Below are 16,620 nucleotides of genomic sequence, written 5' to 3' on the forward strand. Positions count from 1 at the left end.
ACCAAAAAATGTTGGTTTGAGTGGATAAAGGCAAAAAATAAAATAAAATAAAATAAAATCTTTAAACTAGCGATTCATTGTTCGAGTTCTAATATATGTAGCAAACTTTAATTAGGGATTTCACTTAAACACTAGAAAACAATAATTTTATTGTTAAAATGTCAAACACATAAATTATTTGGAAAATAATAGAAAATTGAAATAAAAATTCCTAAAATACCAAATACTTCATCCGTTCCATATTACATGTCTTTCTAGAGATTTTTTTTTGTTTCATATTACATGTCATATTATATGATCAATACATATCAAGTCATATTTTTTCTGCTATAAAACGTGAGTTTATGGAGATTAATTAGAATTAATAGACTTATTATAAAATAAATAAATATTGGAATCAATAAATAAATGGGTAGCAAAATCTTTTTTCTAATATTATTAGTTTCTATACAACTCCATAGAAAGACATCTAATATGAAACAGAAGGAGTACTATATAAACGTATAATAAGACAAACAAGCTAAATTTCCTTTCATATTAGAATTCAAAATACGCATAAGTTCTAGATAAAAAATTGTGAAGCAAAAGTATTTTAAATTGGATGTCTCAATAGAAATTCAAATCTTCTAACACAACATGTTACAATGTGAAATCGAAGTGAGGATTTTAATCATAAATCCACAAAGATATGTTTCTTCTCAAGTCTATACTTGAAGGAGTTAATCCCAAATAAGATGAACAAACTCTTAATGAAGTATATTTTTTATTCACTTTCATAAAGTTGTTTTTCATTACAAAATAGGAGGATTATATACCTCTCTCTTAGGTTAGATAAAAGTACTAAGATATCCTCACCAGGGTTACAAATTAAGTAGAAGAGAATATGGATAGAATGAGGTAAATGGTGTAAATGACAATAATGGAAATAGAACTAAGGGCAAAGTAGTAAATAGTGTGGTGGCAAAACAGTAAATAAAGTGGTGCCAACTCTTGTCTCCTTTAAATCAACTTAGTGAAGAAGGCATCTCAAAAGGACTCGCACGCCGTGCCACATGACTCACACGGTGTATACTTCCGCAAGTATTTCGCCATTTCTTCGCACGAGCTCCTCTCATTGGATCCATGTTAGAGATGTCCGCATCACAACAACAATAAAGAAAACCTGATATTCAATTTGATCGGTTTTGATCACATGCACCTTAATGATCATGTAGAATTTGGTCATTCACCGTTAGATTTAGGCTTATTAGAATCCTAAAGTAGAGATTGAAAGCATCCTAAGGCTTAGATTTAATAGACATATATCTAACGGTGAATGATCAAATTCACTTGGTCATTAAGGTGCATGTGAACATTGCTGTCAATTTGAAATACATTCAACTCAAATTAAGAACATAAAATCCTTGAATACATAAACAATACACTAACATTATCACAATTGTAATCAAAGGAAAAAATAAATAAAAGTTATCTAAGAAATATATGGAAATCTTTAAAATATTAAAAACAAAAAATATAAATAAATAAATAAAAACAATAAAAACATCCAATTTTATACACTTTAACTTCATTTCAGTATTATATAAATTCAATGAAAGTCGATAAAAGTGAATGAAATTGGTTCAAAGTCAATTTGAAAGCATTGAAAAAATTTAATAAAACATAAAAATAATGTCTAATACATTTTTCTTAAAAAAAACATCAAAAACTCATACAAATTCACCTCTTTTAATAAACAAATTGAAAAGGGTAAGAAATTAATTACATTTAAATTTAAATGAAATACACTAAAAGAAATTGATTCAAAACATTAACGAAAATATATTAAATTTTTTAATATGCACACTATAAAAGTTGAAGTGCATAAGAGCCCGTTTGTTTCCTTCATTTTTAGCTGCTGATTGCTGTTTCATTTTAAATAAGAGATGGTAGGGTGTTTGGTTAACTTTAAAAACATTTTCTGATTGCTTTTGGGAATGAAAACAGGCTGTTGTTTTAAAAAGCAATAAAATGCTGCTTTTTCCTTTTACTTTTGCAGTTAGACTTTTCTTTCCCAAAATAAATATCCTTCTAACACAAGCACTAGCAATTACCTTCTTCTCCATTTATTTTCTTTCTTCCTCAAATCCTAACACATATTGAACTTCCTTACCGCCACAATAATTTTCCTATCTAAACTCTGATCAGAAAGTGTGATTACAGTCTTGATTGAATTTCTTTTGCTTTATCGTATGTTTGTCGAAATTATGTTCTTATTCGTCAGATTTTTCTTCAATGGAAGTAATTCACGCTCTCTATTTGAATAATTTTCAGAGATGGTATTAGATTTGTAATGGACATTTGGAGGGTTTTGAATTTTGTTCCTCTGTTAATCGGTGAAACCTTCTCTTAAGCATATATGGATTTGGCCTTTTTCCTATATGGAAGGGAAGGGAATTAAAATATAATGTATTTTTCTATGTTAAATGGATGTCCATCTCCATTTTTCTATGTATTTCGTTCTTAGTTTCATTTTCTATGTATTTCGTTCTTAGTTTCCTTTATAATTTTTTTCGCTTCATTTTTAATGGAGTCTTTGATTTAAAAGATGTATATATCAGTCATTTTATATACTAACAGCAATCCTTAATCATAATTTTACCAAACACTAAATAATCAAATAGCAAACAGCAACAGCAAACTATAAACAGCAACAGCAAACAGCTGAACCAAACGGGCCATAACTTTCATAATGTTCATAAATATCGAGTACAAAAAAAATCATGTATAAGGTTGTAAAAGACGTTAGGCGCTAGTCGGGCGGACATAACCTTTATTGATTAATCGGATTTGTATTTTTTTTGTATTTATTTATTTTTTATTAAATAAAATATTATATAAATACAATTAATATATGAATTATATTATGTAAAAATAATAATTTAAAATATTTAGGATAGAAAAAATACATATTTTAATATTATTTACATTAATATCCTTAAAAAAATAACAAATAGATCAATAAAATAATATTTATAACAAAATGTGTCAAAATAAAATAAAATTAATATTCTTAAAAATACATTTGATAGTTTAAGGTTTTTTTTAGTTTTTTGTTATTTAATATTTTTTTAAATTAAAAAAATGACATCAAATTTAAGGGCCAATTTTTTCAAAAGGGCCGCCTGGGACCACCTAGGAGTCGCCTATACCCGCCTGAAACCACATAGGAGACCAAAAAGCGGTCAACCGGTTTATGCCGCCCGACTAGTGGAAATCGGGATGGTGTTCTAAAAATCCCCACCTAGACGGCGGCCTTGACCGAATTTTAGAACACTAATCATGCATAACACTTAGAAATCGGGGTGAATTCTCAATTTCAAGTGCCTAGTCGGGGTCTAGGCGGTCCAGGTCGCCTTCGTTCTAAACAGTGGTTGAGCTGCCGACTTAATAAGATAGTTAATTAAATATACAGTGTAACCACATGCGTCTACATTAGTTTTTGTTAATATCTCGAGACGAGTCCTCTCGAACCGAACTGAGCTTTTATCGAGTTTTAACCAAATTCAGCATACATGTATAGAATAAATAGCGTATGAGATGAAAAAAAAATCTTATAACATGCTCCACATGAGTTTATATATTATAAAAAAAACAGTAGCATGTTATTGTCGAGATTCAAGAATAGTAGATGCTACTCATGGTCGGAGAACACAAACTCACAGAAAAATTTAAAACAATGAAATATATATTAAAGTTGGCTTAAAGTTTCTCCAGCCCCCTTAACTTGTCCAAATTGGTCATTTTACCCCCCCAACTCATCGAATGTCCTATTTACCCCCTTAACTCCATAAAAATGGTATTTCTCACCCCCTTAACTTGTCCAAACTTGTCATTTTACCTCTTCTCAACTTATCTAATATCCTATTTACCCCCTTATAACTCCATAAAAATGGTATTTCTCACCACTTATTATCATATTTACCTTCTTAACTCTATAAAAATGGTATTTCTTAACCCTTTATAGTAGTAAAAAAAGTTGAAAAGAGAAAGAACGAATAAAAAAATACAAATAACAAGAACATTAATATAAACAAGTTAAATACATTATATGTAGGGATAATGTACCAAAATAAACCTATGATTTTTAGGAAAGTATCAATTTAGGTTCCACTTACAAAATAGCATAAATATAGGTTTAACGTTTAAAAAAAGTTATCAATTTAGGCTTCGATAACGGATTGTAAGGGGTGAAAAATACCATTTTTATGGAGTTAAAGGGGTAAATAGAACATTCTATAAGTTGGGGGGATAAATGGACAAGTTGAGGGGGTGAGAAATACCACTTTTATAGAGTTAAGGAGGTAAATAGGACATTCGATGAGTTGATAGGGGTAAAATGACCAATTTGGACAAATTAAGGGGGCTGGGGAAACATTAGGCCATTAAAGTTTGTAATGTATTTTGTTCTTCATTAAAATCTAATTTTCCAGCTAAAGGTCCAAATGTCAAAGCTTTTTTTATGTTATTTTTCTAATAGGTTAAATTTTATGCGAGTTATGAATTATGATGAAAAACTAATAATAATTAATAAATAAAAATTTTATAACAATAATATATATATATATATATATATATATATATATAATAAATTAATGAAATATATTTAGTAATTAAAATATAATCGAATTTGTTTATGAGCTTTCAAACCGAATATATAAGAAAACTTAGATTTAGATTCGTTAGTGCTCGAGCCGATTTCGAACTCGAATCGAGCCATATCAAACCGAGCTTTGATCAGTCGAACTTGAATAGTTTGTAAACTATGGAGGCTAATTAACATCCCTTGGGAATCCACCCTAGTATATAAAACGATAAAAAAAATTATATCATGAATTAAAAAAGGAAAATTTACATATAAATTCACTTTTAAAAAACTATCTACAATTATCTCAAGTAATGATTTTGAATTATGTCAAATTAGTAAAATCAATACTTTTAATATAATTTAAGGATTGAAATTTATAAATTAAGAGTCTAGAATATATATATATATTTTTTTTGGGTAAGAATCTAGAATATATTTTCTAGCGTTTATGATTTATGAATTGGGGTATAGGATTTTTAACTTATGGTGTAAAATCATAATATATAGAAAATAATGACATATTAAAAATTAAGTTTGGTGATATGACTTAAGTGGTGTTTGATAAAACTTAAAATTAAGTGCTGAAAAAATAAGTTTTGAATTTTAAGTGTTAAATATTATAAACGCTTAAAATATTAAATGATATAACTGTTTGATAAATACTAAAAATAAGTACTGAATTTAAAAATATTAGTTGATAGTTATCAACTTAAAATTTTAAGTTAAATTAACTTATCAGAATAACTAATTTTGTGACTTAACTAAAATATTTAAGTTATATTATCAAACCAGCTTAAAACCAATAAATTTATATGTATTAATTTTAAGTGTTGAAAATCGCTATCGAACAAGACTTTAGTTGTAATTTTGTACTTAATTATGATATTCATATATTTGACCCTTAAGAAAAAGAGGAATTTACATGTTTTTTACATGTTTTGATATTTTTTTTTACAATAAAGGAAAGTGATTTTTTATTTTTATCAAAAATCCATATTTCTTTTTTACTTTTGTCAAATTACAACAGTTAAACAAATTTTTGAAAAAAATCTGACTAGATTTTGTTTATTTATTTGATATTTTGAGAATTAAGTTATTATTTTTGATGTATTAATAATAAGATTTTGTAGTATAATTAGGTTGTAATTATTATTATGATTTGTGACTTTCATGTAACTTACCCTTTTCAATTTCCATTCCTTAATTGTCCATTGGGCTTCTTAAAATAAAAAGAATTGTCCATTGGGCAATTTCTAATTAATGCGGAGATGAGTTGGGCCTAATTCACCAGAAAGCTCCATAAGAATAGTTGGGAACGAAATTACGTTTATGCTTTCCCTCTCCTCTCCTCTCCCCTCCTTGGAGTCCTTGGCCATCATAACCAGCTTGAAGAGGCCATCGGATTCAACAGTAACTGTTGCCGCTTCATCTCAGGTTTTTCAACACTTCCTATCTCATATTCATATCAAGTTTATCATTATTTCTTAACCTTTTTTTTTTTACTTTGTTCACTGCCAAAATGGTGGGAGCTAGGTTTATTTATTTATTTATTTTATTTTATGTAGTATTGTATATTAAGTGTAACTAGTTCTCTTAGGAGATTAATGTCATGAAACGTAGAGCATCTGATGATTGCTAACGATCTTTTTCGGTCATTTGTTAAAAGACATTGTTTCGTGGTTAGTGAGTACATTTGCTGATCATATAGGAATGATTGATTAATTATATCATGGAATTTTGGTGACTGATTTTTGGGACAACAATTAACAAATTTTGCAAGGAATCCAACCAGATGATGGTGGGGGATTATTCTTGTGTTCTTGCCCCTTGTGCATTCTTGTTTTTTTCTAGTTAAATTTGTCCATTTTTATTTATTTATATGGTGGTAAGTCATTCATCCTGGTGTTAATTGGTTGGCTTGGCTCCTGCAGGTGTACATTGACAAAACATTTCTTATGAACAAACTCGAGTGATGGAGCATGACAGGTGCTCATCTTTGTTTTCTTTTTCCGTTTTTAAAGTAAAATATGGTTATTTAAGTTATATCAGATTTTAAATTTATGCCTTTTGAGCTTAATCCCTGCACTCTAAGCAGAAGGATTAGCTTTCCTAATAATCTAATCTAATCTAATTAGGTAAGTAAGACCTAAGAATTAAAAGGGGTTTCCAATAGCATTGCTGAATCCGACTCATTTAGGAAAAAGGATGTAGGATTGCAGTTCAAAGCATTTCTTTGCTGTTACCCTTTCTACACTGTCTTATATTCATGTTTGTTATTAAGATCTTCTCATAAAAAATAGCAACCTCTTGATTTCCGATTCAGGTTAAATACACCTAGCACCTCTGCAGTGACTCTTGAAGTTTTGGGCTATCAATTGCAATTCTGTCAGGTGCTTTTTTGTTCTGTTTTTTATTTTTTGATTAATGCTTGAAACTGAATTATATAGTTTTAGAACAAGGCAAAGGGATTTCTCATATGAAAAATGGTGTGCTATGGTATTTTCTTGCTTGTCCCCAACTTCATAGTCGAGGAAGAACTTCTTTCTAATGTGCAAAAGGAAATCTGATAAATGTATGCAAGATTATGAAATTTGATTTCATGGTGAAATAGTCCTTCTGTATAAAAATGTTAGTTGAGCAAGTTAGAATTGCGGTTAAAACAATAATTAAATACACTTAGTGATCCACATGCCACATTTTTTATTTGCTTTTCTATTTTTCTTACCAAGCACTATCTTGCAATCCTATTTTTCCACGTTTTACTTGATTGCACTCTTGTCATGACTAGTGTGATTTATCTAACTAAATTTCTACTTTCTTGCATGCTTGTAGGATCCAAATTCTAATCATTTAGGGACTACAGTTTGGGATGCGTCAATGGTACTTGTCAAATTTCTGGTAAGTTCCGTTTCTCTCCTTCTCTATTCTTTTGCAGCACTTATTTATTTATTTATTTATTGTTGATTATCTTTTCATATTGATAGTTCTAATTAGTAGGAATTAGGGCTTGATTGACTTTATTGGAGATTTTATTTGAGTTGGGCTTCATCATTTACAAAGAATTGAGATAAGTTGAGAATAGATTTTGTGGCATGTTTCATCCCTTTATATTCCTACCGGTTGATTGAGTTAGGCCCAAGTCACTTCACTTTCTCTTTTTGTGCTCCATAAGAGGAGATAGTGGAACATATAATGGATACAATATTCCTACTTGTTACAGATGTATGGGCATACTCCATTATACCTTTGTATGTTCTGAAGTTTATGAAGTTCCACTTCCCTTGTTTCAGGAAAAAAATTGCAGAAAGGGCCGGTTTTGCCCTTCAAAACTCAAAGGAAAACGTGTTATTGAACTTGGGGCTGGTTGTGGAGTAGCGGGATTTGGTGCGTTTTATTTTGTTTGATGAACTGATACATGGCATCTAGTTGGCAATTTCTCCTTGATGTAAGTCTGATTTTATCAGGTTTCATGCTCCTTATTTTGATGTGAACATTCTCCTAGGAATGGCGCTGCTCGGTTGTGATGTTGTTGCGACTGACCAAATTGAGGTGTTGCCATTGCTAACACGCAATATAGATCGTAATACCTCAAGAATCAAGCAGATGGATACTAATTCAGGTACTCCTAGAGATATTTTGGCAATTGTTTGGAACATATGCATGATCTTTCAAAGTTCTTCTAACCAGTGGTTGGGATTCTTTAGCTATCAGATGGATGGTTGTAGCATAACCTGTAAATTTCATGGAACTTGTCTTCCTTGTAGATTCATTTGGTTCAATCAAAGCGGCAGAATTAGACTGGGGAAATGAGGATCATACTAGGGCTGTTGATCCACCATTTGACTACATCATTGGCACTGATGTTGTAAGTTTGTTCAATGATCACATTATATTGGAACCAGAGAATGGAACATTGTATTTTGTATATTTGTATGTCTAGATGCTATAGTTGATAACTGATATTGCAATTTTTGCCTGATGCATTTTGCATGCGCTTATATAAAGATATGATTTTTCATTGACGAGGTACAAATCTAACTTATATTATACTGAAATTTTAGTTGCATGCTACATGTTGCCCTAAGTTATGTCGTTGAGGTGAAAAGACTCCAAATAAACAAAAGGGAAAGTCGAGAGATAAATTTATATAACATTGACTGGGTTGAGAAGATACATCATGTCAATTGCTCCAGAAGAATTTTTAATAATTTTCTGCAAATATCTTTCTTCTTAGTAATTTCAAGCTGTAATAAATAACATAGTAAATTCAGGTGTCAAAAGTAGAGCCATTTTATTTCGAAGCAAAGAATCTAAAACGCCATTTTATCCCCACTTCTTTGATCCAAGGTTTATGCGGAGCATCTCATGGAACCACTATTGCAGTCAATATTTGCCTTATCAGGACCAAAAACAACAATTTTGGTGAGTCATTGTTAGATATTTGTTCTATTTTAGCTCCATAATCTTGTTTCGTTTATGTATATATGTGTTTCCATGTAGATAGGACATGAGATCCGATCTACCAGTGTTCATGAGCGGATGCTTAATCTGTGGAAAAGAAACTTCGAAGTCAAAATTGTTCCAAAAACCAAGGTACTTTTTGATGGTAATTCTTAGAACTTGACAATGCTCATACTTTCTGCAGACATTGTACAATTCCTGCTTATCTCCTCTCTGTAAAGGCCCAAACCAGAGTCCTAGATATCATCTCCAGTGATTACATATATCGGACTTATCTTGTGGTAAAGTAGAATTACAATTAAATCGATCGTGTCCTTTGGAATGCAGATGGATAGTAAGTATCAGCACCCAAGCATACAGCTTTACATCATGGGACTAAAGCCTAGTAGTGCTGGGACGATACAGCACATGATTGTAAGAAGTGATGAAGTTGAAACAGCAGGAATACCACAGGAGGATGGAAGGAATGGCGTTGCCATGAATAAGGTGGATGAGTGTGAAAGTGAAAAAGTTGAAGAGGAGAGTGAGGTGGTAGTAAAGCTCCCAGAAGAAAAACTTACGGACTGGGAAACACGACGCCTTGGCTCAATGGCTGCTCGGCTGCTTAGAGATGTTAAGATAACTTAAAACTAGTTAAGTATTTATACTGCATCCTTATATGTACTCTTACATGAATTTTTATTTGTTTATTTACTAGTAAAGTAGCTGCTTTTTTCTTTTCTTAAAAGACAGATTATTGAGGTTCAAACATGACGAATCTAGATCATGTAATACATAAATATGTGAGATTTTACCAGAATCAGTAAGATTTGGAAATTCAAGTAACGAAAAACATGATGAATCTAGATCATGTAATACTAGAAACCAAGTCTGAGTATGGTTAACATAAATAATGTTACTAGTGATTCAAAAGTGATACATGTTAGGTATAATATTGCCCCTTGCTAGTTTTGCAACTGAATTTGCTCTCAAGCTGGGGTAAAGGGAATACCTACCTGTATCAACTCTAAAAAAGAATGTGAATGATGAAAAGAAAAATCATCTGTGTTAGAGCTTGATGTGGATTTTATAATTTTTATTACATATCCTTGGTTATTGCTCCAGCTTCAAGATTTTAAATTGCAATTCACTTCACTGTCATTATTTCTGAATTGCGATTCATTTTTAAATTGCTCCAGCTACCAATAATCGCAAAACATGATATTTGCATATAAGTTTCTTTAAGAAAATGAACAGAAAGATTCAACATTTACATCAGGGAAAAATATATTACATTGCAGCTGTTTGAGAATGAGTTTTTGTAGGCTGCAAAAGTGCTACACTGCCATTCAAGTAATGGTTGCTTGCACTTTCCTGACTGCAATTCAAGTGTGCTTGTGAACTATTATCAAATCTGTTATTCACAATAGAAAATTGATCCATAAAAATCCCCAAATAAGAAATAAGTGGATCTGCCCTACTTTTGTCTATAACCAGCTTCAACTGATGACATTTTACAGTAGGAAATCGCAATATTCTCCTATATCCAACTGTGGTTCCATTCATCAGTTTCTTCCAATTCCCATCCTTAAGAATTTCGAGATGGAATTCAATAATCCGTTGTCCCATTTGAATCGGCTCTTCAACTTGCAAAATGTTGAAAGACAGTGGTTCCTGAAGATCAACATGTAACTCCCATTTTGATTCATTCTCCTCGGGAGCCCAATATGTGTAAAATCCTTCTGTAAGCACATTGTAACAGTCGTACTGCGAGTAGCTGTTGGCGCCTCCTCGTGTACTGCTGGCCCTAAGAAGGGCGTTCTTGGCTAGATTATAAGAAAATATAGATGCACGAAGTTTAGCAAATTCTTGAAGCACTTGAATGTCTTCAACCGATATAAGACCTGATGAGTTTGGTGGTACATTCAGCAACAAGAGACAGTTTCTGCCAACGGATTTGTAGTATATATCAAGAAGCTCGATTGCAGACTTTGGAGTTTCTGAAGCGTGCCAGAACCAACCAGGTCTTATGGAGACATCACACTCTGCAGGCACCCAATCGTGACCTGATGAGTCTCCCCGCTGTTGGTATCTGTTCAATAAGATATCAAATGAATAATGTCTGAAATTTAATTTGGTACTATGTGCACAAGTAACAATTTCTAACACGATTTACAGAGACCATCCGACTGACACGACACAATTAACACATATTATCATTTTTCTTACATTTATATCATATGGAACATATAGATAACATGACATGATTTTGACACGAAAATCCGAAATTGCAACCTCTACTTCAACTGGTGCCTTTCCAGATGCATTTGCTTCACCTGGGAGAGCATATAAATAGACAAAAAACAACACAGCACACACTGTCCATTTTATTGAATTCAATTGAAATGGTTCTTGCTATGCTTATAGGAGGGTTTTGCAGTTGATATGATAATGAAGCCGCAGTTAGTACCAAAGGAGCAAAGGATTTGACATGAACTATCTTAAACCAAATAAAAAAAGTAATCCATTGTCAACAAGGAGAGAAAGTAAACGCACATTGGATCAGTGTCACCAATCTTGGAAGCACTTCGGTTGAAAAGGGACCAGCATGTTGAGCCAGCAAAACCAGCCTCATCTCCGATCCACCTTATGTCAGGACCAGCATCAGAAAATATTACGGCCCCAGGCTGTAATTGATGGATGAGACTCATCCAGCTCTCAAAATAATACTCCATATCCTTCTCTCCCTGCCCTTTGGCACCATCCAAAAATACCTCCTTGATCTCTCCGTACCTGCCACGATTCACACAAGTCATTCCAATTCTTTGAGATGATCTGCCTCAGATTAAGCAGAAATTTAAGGTTTAACAAACCAAAAGAGCATTATATAATTCATCCTCTAAGTACATAGAACATATACTCTCTGATAATAGAAGACAAAAACTTATCGAATTTGACACAAAAAAGTAATGAATTCACCTAAAACTAGAACATATACTCAGTATTGAACATGAATTCACCTAATACTAAATCAATTGCATTCAAGAACTGTTATAAACGAACAAACCATCAAGAACCTCTCAAACATTCACCAATAGCATAGATCAAGTGTAAAAAACAACCTCAATTGATGAAGACAAATTATCTAAATGCTCAATGATAATTAGCAGTATTAAAGACACATACATAAAGGTCCAATTGAATCACGAAAATGAAGCTAAAAGGAAAATTCACCTGGTCAATAACTCAGTCATTTGGGCCATATAAAACTCATTATACTCCAAAGTCTTACCATAACAGGACTCATGCCTATCCCAAGGAGAAAGATAAAGCCCCAAATTCAAACCAGCTTCCTTAGCAGCCAAAGCTAGGTCTTTAACAACATCACCAGTCCCATTCATCCAAGAACTTGACTTTACAGAGTAATCAGTATATTCACTAGGCCACAAACAGAACCCATCGTGATGCTTTGCCGTTAGAATTAGACGATTGAAGCCAGAGTCCTTTGCCACTTGTACCCATTGACTTGCGTTGAATCTGGTGGGATTGAAAATTGAAGGGTCAGCCCGGCCGGTGCCCCATTCGGAATCCGTGAAGGTATTGGTTCCAAAGTGAAGAAAAAGAGCCATAGATGTGAGTTGCCATTGAAGCTGAGCAGCTGAAGGAAGTGGTAGAATTGGAAGAGGGGGTGGCTTCTGGAGAGCAACACAGAAATTGGGGATTAATGAAAAGATGAGAAAGATGGAAAACGGATACAGAGAGATGTGATAAGAGATGGATCTTTGAGAGTTTGGGTTAAAGGTGCTGACTTTGATCTTCTCCTCCATGGTTGAGGAAAAGGATGACACTGGGTGGACTCAGGAACATTTTACTCTCTTCTCTTTCCAACATTTATTCTAATAAAAAAAAAAGATAAATTAAAAAAAAAAAAACTGGTTTCACAGAAAAAGGAATGTGTTTTTTCTTTTCTTTGGTTTATTCTGTTATACTATTTATGGATTTGGTGAAGATGTATTTGACGTGGTTGAAGGGTAAATATGAGTTTTTAAAAAAATTGGAGTAAATTTTAAAAAAACTATGTGGTTTCATTTTTTTACAGAAAAATGACTGTAGTTTTTTTCTTTTCAAATACAGGACTGTGGTTTATTTTGTTACACTATTTACGGATTTCGTGAAAATGTTGTTTATTTACTGAGGTGGATGAAGGACAAGTATGAGTTTTTTAAAAAAATTGGGTAAATTTTAAAAAAAACAATGTGGTTTCACTTTTTTTTTTTTTTGTAGAAAAAGGATTGTGTTTTTTTTTCTTTTCAAATACATGACTGTGGTTTATTCCGTTACATTATTTACGAATTTGGTGAAGATGTCGTTTATTTGCTGACGTGGTTGAAGGGCAAATATGAGTTTTTTTAAAAATTGACCAATAGATTTTGTGATTTGCTTCATACCACCCCTTAATTCCCACATACTGCCCCTAAATTACAATTCTACCCTTTCCCTTATATTTGAAATATTAAGTTCAAATTCACATTCTAACTCCCAAACACATTATTTGAAACCCGAAAAAAAACCCGAACTAATTATGGCTGGACGTGGAGGTAGAGGAAAAGCAGTAGGACTCATTTCGGTATGTGTTTGAATTTAAGTGTTTTTTGAGTTAATTTCTTAAATTTTTTTTAAAGTTTTCTGTCCCGAAATTCGGGACAGAAAACGCCATGAATTTACTCATGGCGGGTCCTGGACCCGCCATGAGTAAAACCATGGCGGGTCCAGGACCCGCCATGAACAAAATACGGGCGAGTCCTGGACCCGCCCGTCAATAGATATCGGCGGGTCCTGGACCCGCCCATCAAGAGATAGCGGCGGGTCCTGGACCTGCCGCTGGAAATCTCAAGTCGTTTTCTGTCCCGATTTTCGGGATAGAAAACTAACAACTAAAAAAATAAAAAAAATAATTAACTATATTTAGCGTATTTGTTTTGAAATATTTAGCGCATTTTTTTAGAAATATTAACGTGTTGTTTTTAGAACATATTTAGCGTATTTTTTTACAAATATTAACGTGTTGTATTTAGCGCATTTAGCTTGCTGTTTTTCGAAATTTAGCGTTGAATGTTTATTTTCCAGCGTGACATTGAAGAGGGTTCCGGACCTCGCCATCCTTCTAGACGTGGTGTTACAGCCTCTGTTCGGAGGGAACGAGGAGCCGAGAAGCTCATGGCGGATGCTCAAAGGGCGCACGTGACAATGCAGCGGCCCATGAGTAACGATGAGGATTATGCTACCATGGATGATGGTGAGGACCTTCCCGAGAGCGACCCTAGCCCAGTTCGTCGGGCGTCAAAGGGGAAGGGTGGTCGTGCCGAGTCATCTGGTAAATAATTTACATTTTTCTCATAATTTTTTATTTATTAATTTACTTTACTATAGAAAAATGGTATAAATGTTATACGTTTAATACTATTGTAGGAAGTAGTAAGCGCTCGAGGAATGTTGTAGAGGATGACTGGGTTGTGACGGATCCGGTCCCCGGTGGATCAATTGATGGTACTGTGATTCCCAGCTTCTTGGGACATGTCGCTTCTACCATATGGATCGGACAGCTGAGGTCGGAGCTCAGGGGCCACACTAGAGGGACATTCTGCAGGAAATTGAATGACTGGTATAAGAGTGCTCGTCCAGAGGTCAGGGCGCTTATACGGGGATCGCAACTATCACACCTCCCATCTACCATGTACACACACATTGATATGCCTCTTATATGTGCTTTTGTGGAGCGGTGGCAGCCAGATACGTCATCATTTCACATGCCATTTGGGGAGATGACGATTATGCTGCATGACGTCTGGGAGATTCTACGTATCCCAGTGGAGGGGCGGCTGGTGTCTGATAGCATTGGTGGGGAACAGCTTCAGTCGGTAGTGATGGAGGTGTTTGGGGTGACTAGAAATGAGCTGCTGGCTACCCATTGGAAAGGTGGCGGGGTATTCTGCAATTCAGTTGTCTTTTTATGCTCTGTAGGTCGGATGTCTGAGTTTGAGGCTATCGGGTGGATGTTTTTGATGTTCGGTTCCACCTTGTTTATAGACAAGAGTGGCGACCGAATCCGACCCGCGTGCGTACTAGAGGTGCAGGATGGGGTAGAGGATGTAGCTGGCTACTCCTGGGGCACAGCTACACTAGCTTACCTATACCGGCAGCTAGATGTTGCTAGTAGAGGAGATTGTGGACAGATAGCGGGTTGTCTGACTCTTTTGCAAGCGTGGATATATGAGTATTTCCCGTGTTTCAGACCTCAGCGAGAGGGACTCGCACCCCATCCGGACGCTCCCCGAGCTCGTATCTAGATCACGACACAGCAGCCCAGGACAGAGTCTCGTTTGAGAGATTTGCGTCGCCGTCTTGATAGATTGACAGAGGCGGAGGTACGATTTCTACTTGTACAGTAATAAACTTTTTAGAAAGATATTAATTTACTTTTATAATAATTAACTTGTTACATTTGTAGGTGATGTGGATGCCATACGGTCCTGACATAGTGACCCGCACTCCTAGGACTATCTATAGAGGATGGATACGATACCGGGATGTCATGGAGCCATATATGCCTGATAGATGTCTCCGTCAGTTGGGGTATATCCAGATTGTACCCATGCCTGCTTTCAGGGGCACGAAGGTTGTACGTCCTTGGAATAGCAGTCGGTATCGGTTAGAGCATCCAGTTGTGGTTGCTGACGATTGTTGGTCATTTTTCCCAGCAGCATCGACGCTCATGTTGATGATATACACTCTTGCTCAGATTCCATCAGCATGTGATGAGACATACATGGAGTGGTACACTAGATATTCGCATCCACACATCATGCCTGACATGGATGCACACCCACAGACGGTTCTCACTCGTTCGAACAGTGAGATTGTAAGTAATTTTGATTTTATCAAGTTAATACGAGTTTCTAACAGTAATATTAATTAAGAACATTTTTTTTGTGTTTTTTGTTTTTGCAGTGGGTTAATCGGTGGACTACTGTGGGCACTGGCATGTTAGCAGCTCTTCGACGCGTAGATGAAGATACAGCAGAGATGTGGGCGGAGGAAGTGGATAAGCTTATGCATGATTGGCATTTGGCCAAATGATTATTGATGTTTAAACAGTATTACTAGTATGTTTATTTTAGTTGTTTCATTTGTACTAAACAGTAATATCAGTATGTACTAGACAATATTTTTAGTATGTTTATTTTAGTCTAACTAGAAATAGTATGTTTATTTTAGTCTTACTAGAAATAGTAATGCCAATTAAACACTAATCTGCAGTTCAGTAAGTTAAATAAATAGTAATTCCAATTAAACAGTAATCTGCAGTTCAGTAAGTTAAATAAATAGTAATTCCAATTAAACAGTAATCTGCAGTTCAGTAAGTTGAATAAATAGTAATTCCAATTAAACAGTAATTTCAATGTTTGACACTAAACAGTAAGTTCACTAAAAAGTAATGACACTAAATGCCATATCCTGCAGCTCTTGATAATCTATCCCACTGTGCTCGCCGA

At 34.0% G+C, this 16,620-nt stretch overlaps 2 protein-coding genes and 1 long non-coding RNA gene across 6 annotated transcripts; 2 read left to right on the top strand and 1 right to left on the bottom strand.

Annotated features, from left to right (window-relative positions):
- The first annotated feature begins 5,926 nt into the window (after nt 1-5,926).
- LOC136221576 (uncharacterized) lies at nt 5,927-9,887 on the top strand. Of its 4 annotated transcripts, none has more exons than XM_066008951.1 (10): nt 5,927-6,061; nt 6,559-6,613; nt 6,951-7,017; nt 7,460-7,525; nt 7,918-8,011; nt 8,130-8,246; nt 8,392-8,492; nt 8,975-9,049; nt 9,128-9,220; nt 9,416-9,887. In XM_066008951.1, exons 2-10 carry the CDS (start codon nt 6,600-6,602, stop codon nt 9,713-9,715), a joined length of 927 nt encoding a protein of 308 aa, XP_065865023.1. In that variant the 5' UTR covers nt 5,927-6,061; nt 6,559-6,599; the 3' UTR covers nt 9,716-9,887. The 4 variants fall into 4 exon arrangements, with proteins under 4 accessions (XP_065865023.1, XP_065865022.1, XP_065865024.1 ...); XM_066008950.1 differs by having other exon boundaries at nt 9,132-9,233; XM_066008952.1 differs by having other exon boundaries at nt 9,132-9,220; nt 9,416-9,612.
- A 386-nt stretch (nt 9,888-10,273) lies between these two features.
- On the bottom strand, nt 10,274-12,950 carry LOC136224032 (alpha-L-fucosidase 1). Its single transcript, XM_066012245.1, has 3 exons — nt 12,302-12,950; nt 11,624-11,860; nt 10,274-11,159 (listed from the first exon to the last, which is right to left on the bottom strand). The coding sequence occupies exons 1-3, from the start codon at nt 12,892-12,894 to the stop codon at nt 10,358-10,360; spliced, it is 1,632 nt and encodes a 543-aa protein (XP_065868317.1). The 5' UTR covers nt 12,895-12,950; the 3' UTR covers nt 10,274-10,357.
- Nucleotides 12,951-15,324: 2,374 nt separating this feature from the next.
- On the top strand, nt 15,325-16,155 carry LOC136222214 (uncharacterized). Its single transcript, XR_010685533.1, has 3 exons — nt 15,325-15,492; nt 15,576-15,986; nt 16,076-16,155. It is a non-coding gene; the product is annotated as an uncharacterized lncRNA (long non-coding RNA).
- The last annotated feature ends 465 nt before the right edge of the window (nt 16,156-16,620 follow it).

The sequence above is a fragment of the Euphorbia lathyris genome, chromosome 3, assembly GCF_963576675.1.
Source record: "Euphorbia lathyris chromosome 3, ddEupLath1.1, whole genome shotgun sequence".
NCBI lineage: Eukaryota > Viridiplantae > Streptophyta > Magnoliopsida > Malpighiales > Euphorbiaceae > Euphorbia > Euphorbia lathyris.

Excerpts from the sequence above, each read along its gene's own strand:
- LOC136224032 (XM_066012245.1), bottom strand. The coding sequence starts at position 12,894 with ATGGAGGAGAAGATCAAAGTCAGCACCTTTAACCCAAACTCTCAAAGA. Across the intron at positions 11,861-12,301 it reads ATGACTGAGTTATTGACCAG|GTACGGAGAGATCAAGGAGG; the intron begins GTGAATTTTCCT and ends GAATCGTGGCAG. Across the intron at positions 11,160-11,623 it reads ATTGGTGACACTGATCCAAT|ATACCAACAGCGGGGAGACT; the intron begins GTGCGTTTACTT and ends CTTATTGAACAG.
- LOC136221576 (XM_066008950.1), top strand. Across the intron at positions 9,050-9,131 it reads GACCAAAAACAACAATTTTG|GACATGAGATCCGATCTACC; the intron begins GTGAGTCATTGT and ends CCATGTAGATAG. Across the intron at positions 9,234-9,415 it reads AACCAAGGTACTTTTTGATG|ATGGATAGTAAGTATCAGCA; the intron begins GTAATTCTTAGA and ends TTTGGAATGCAG.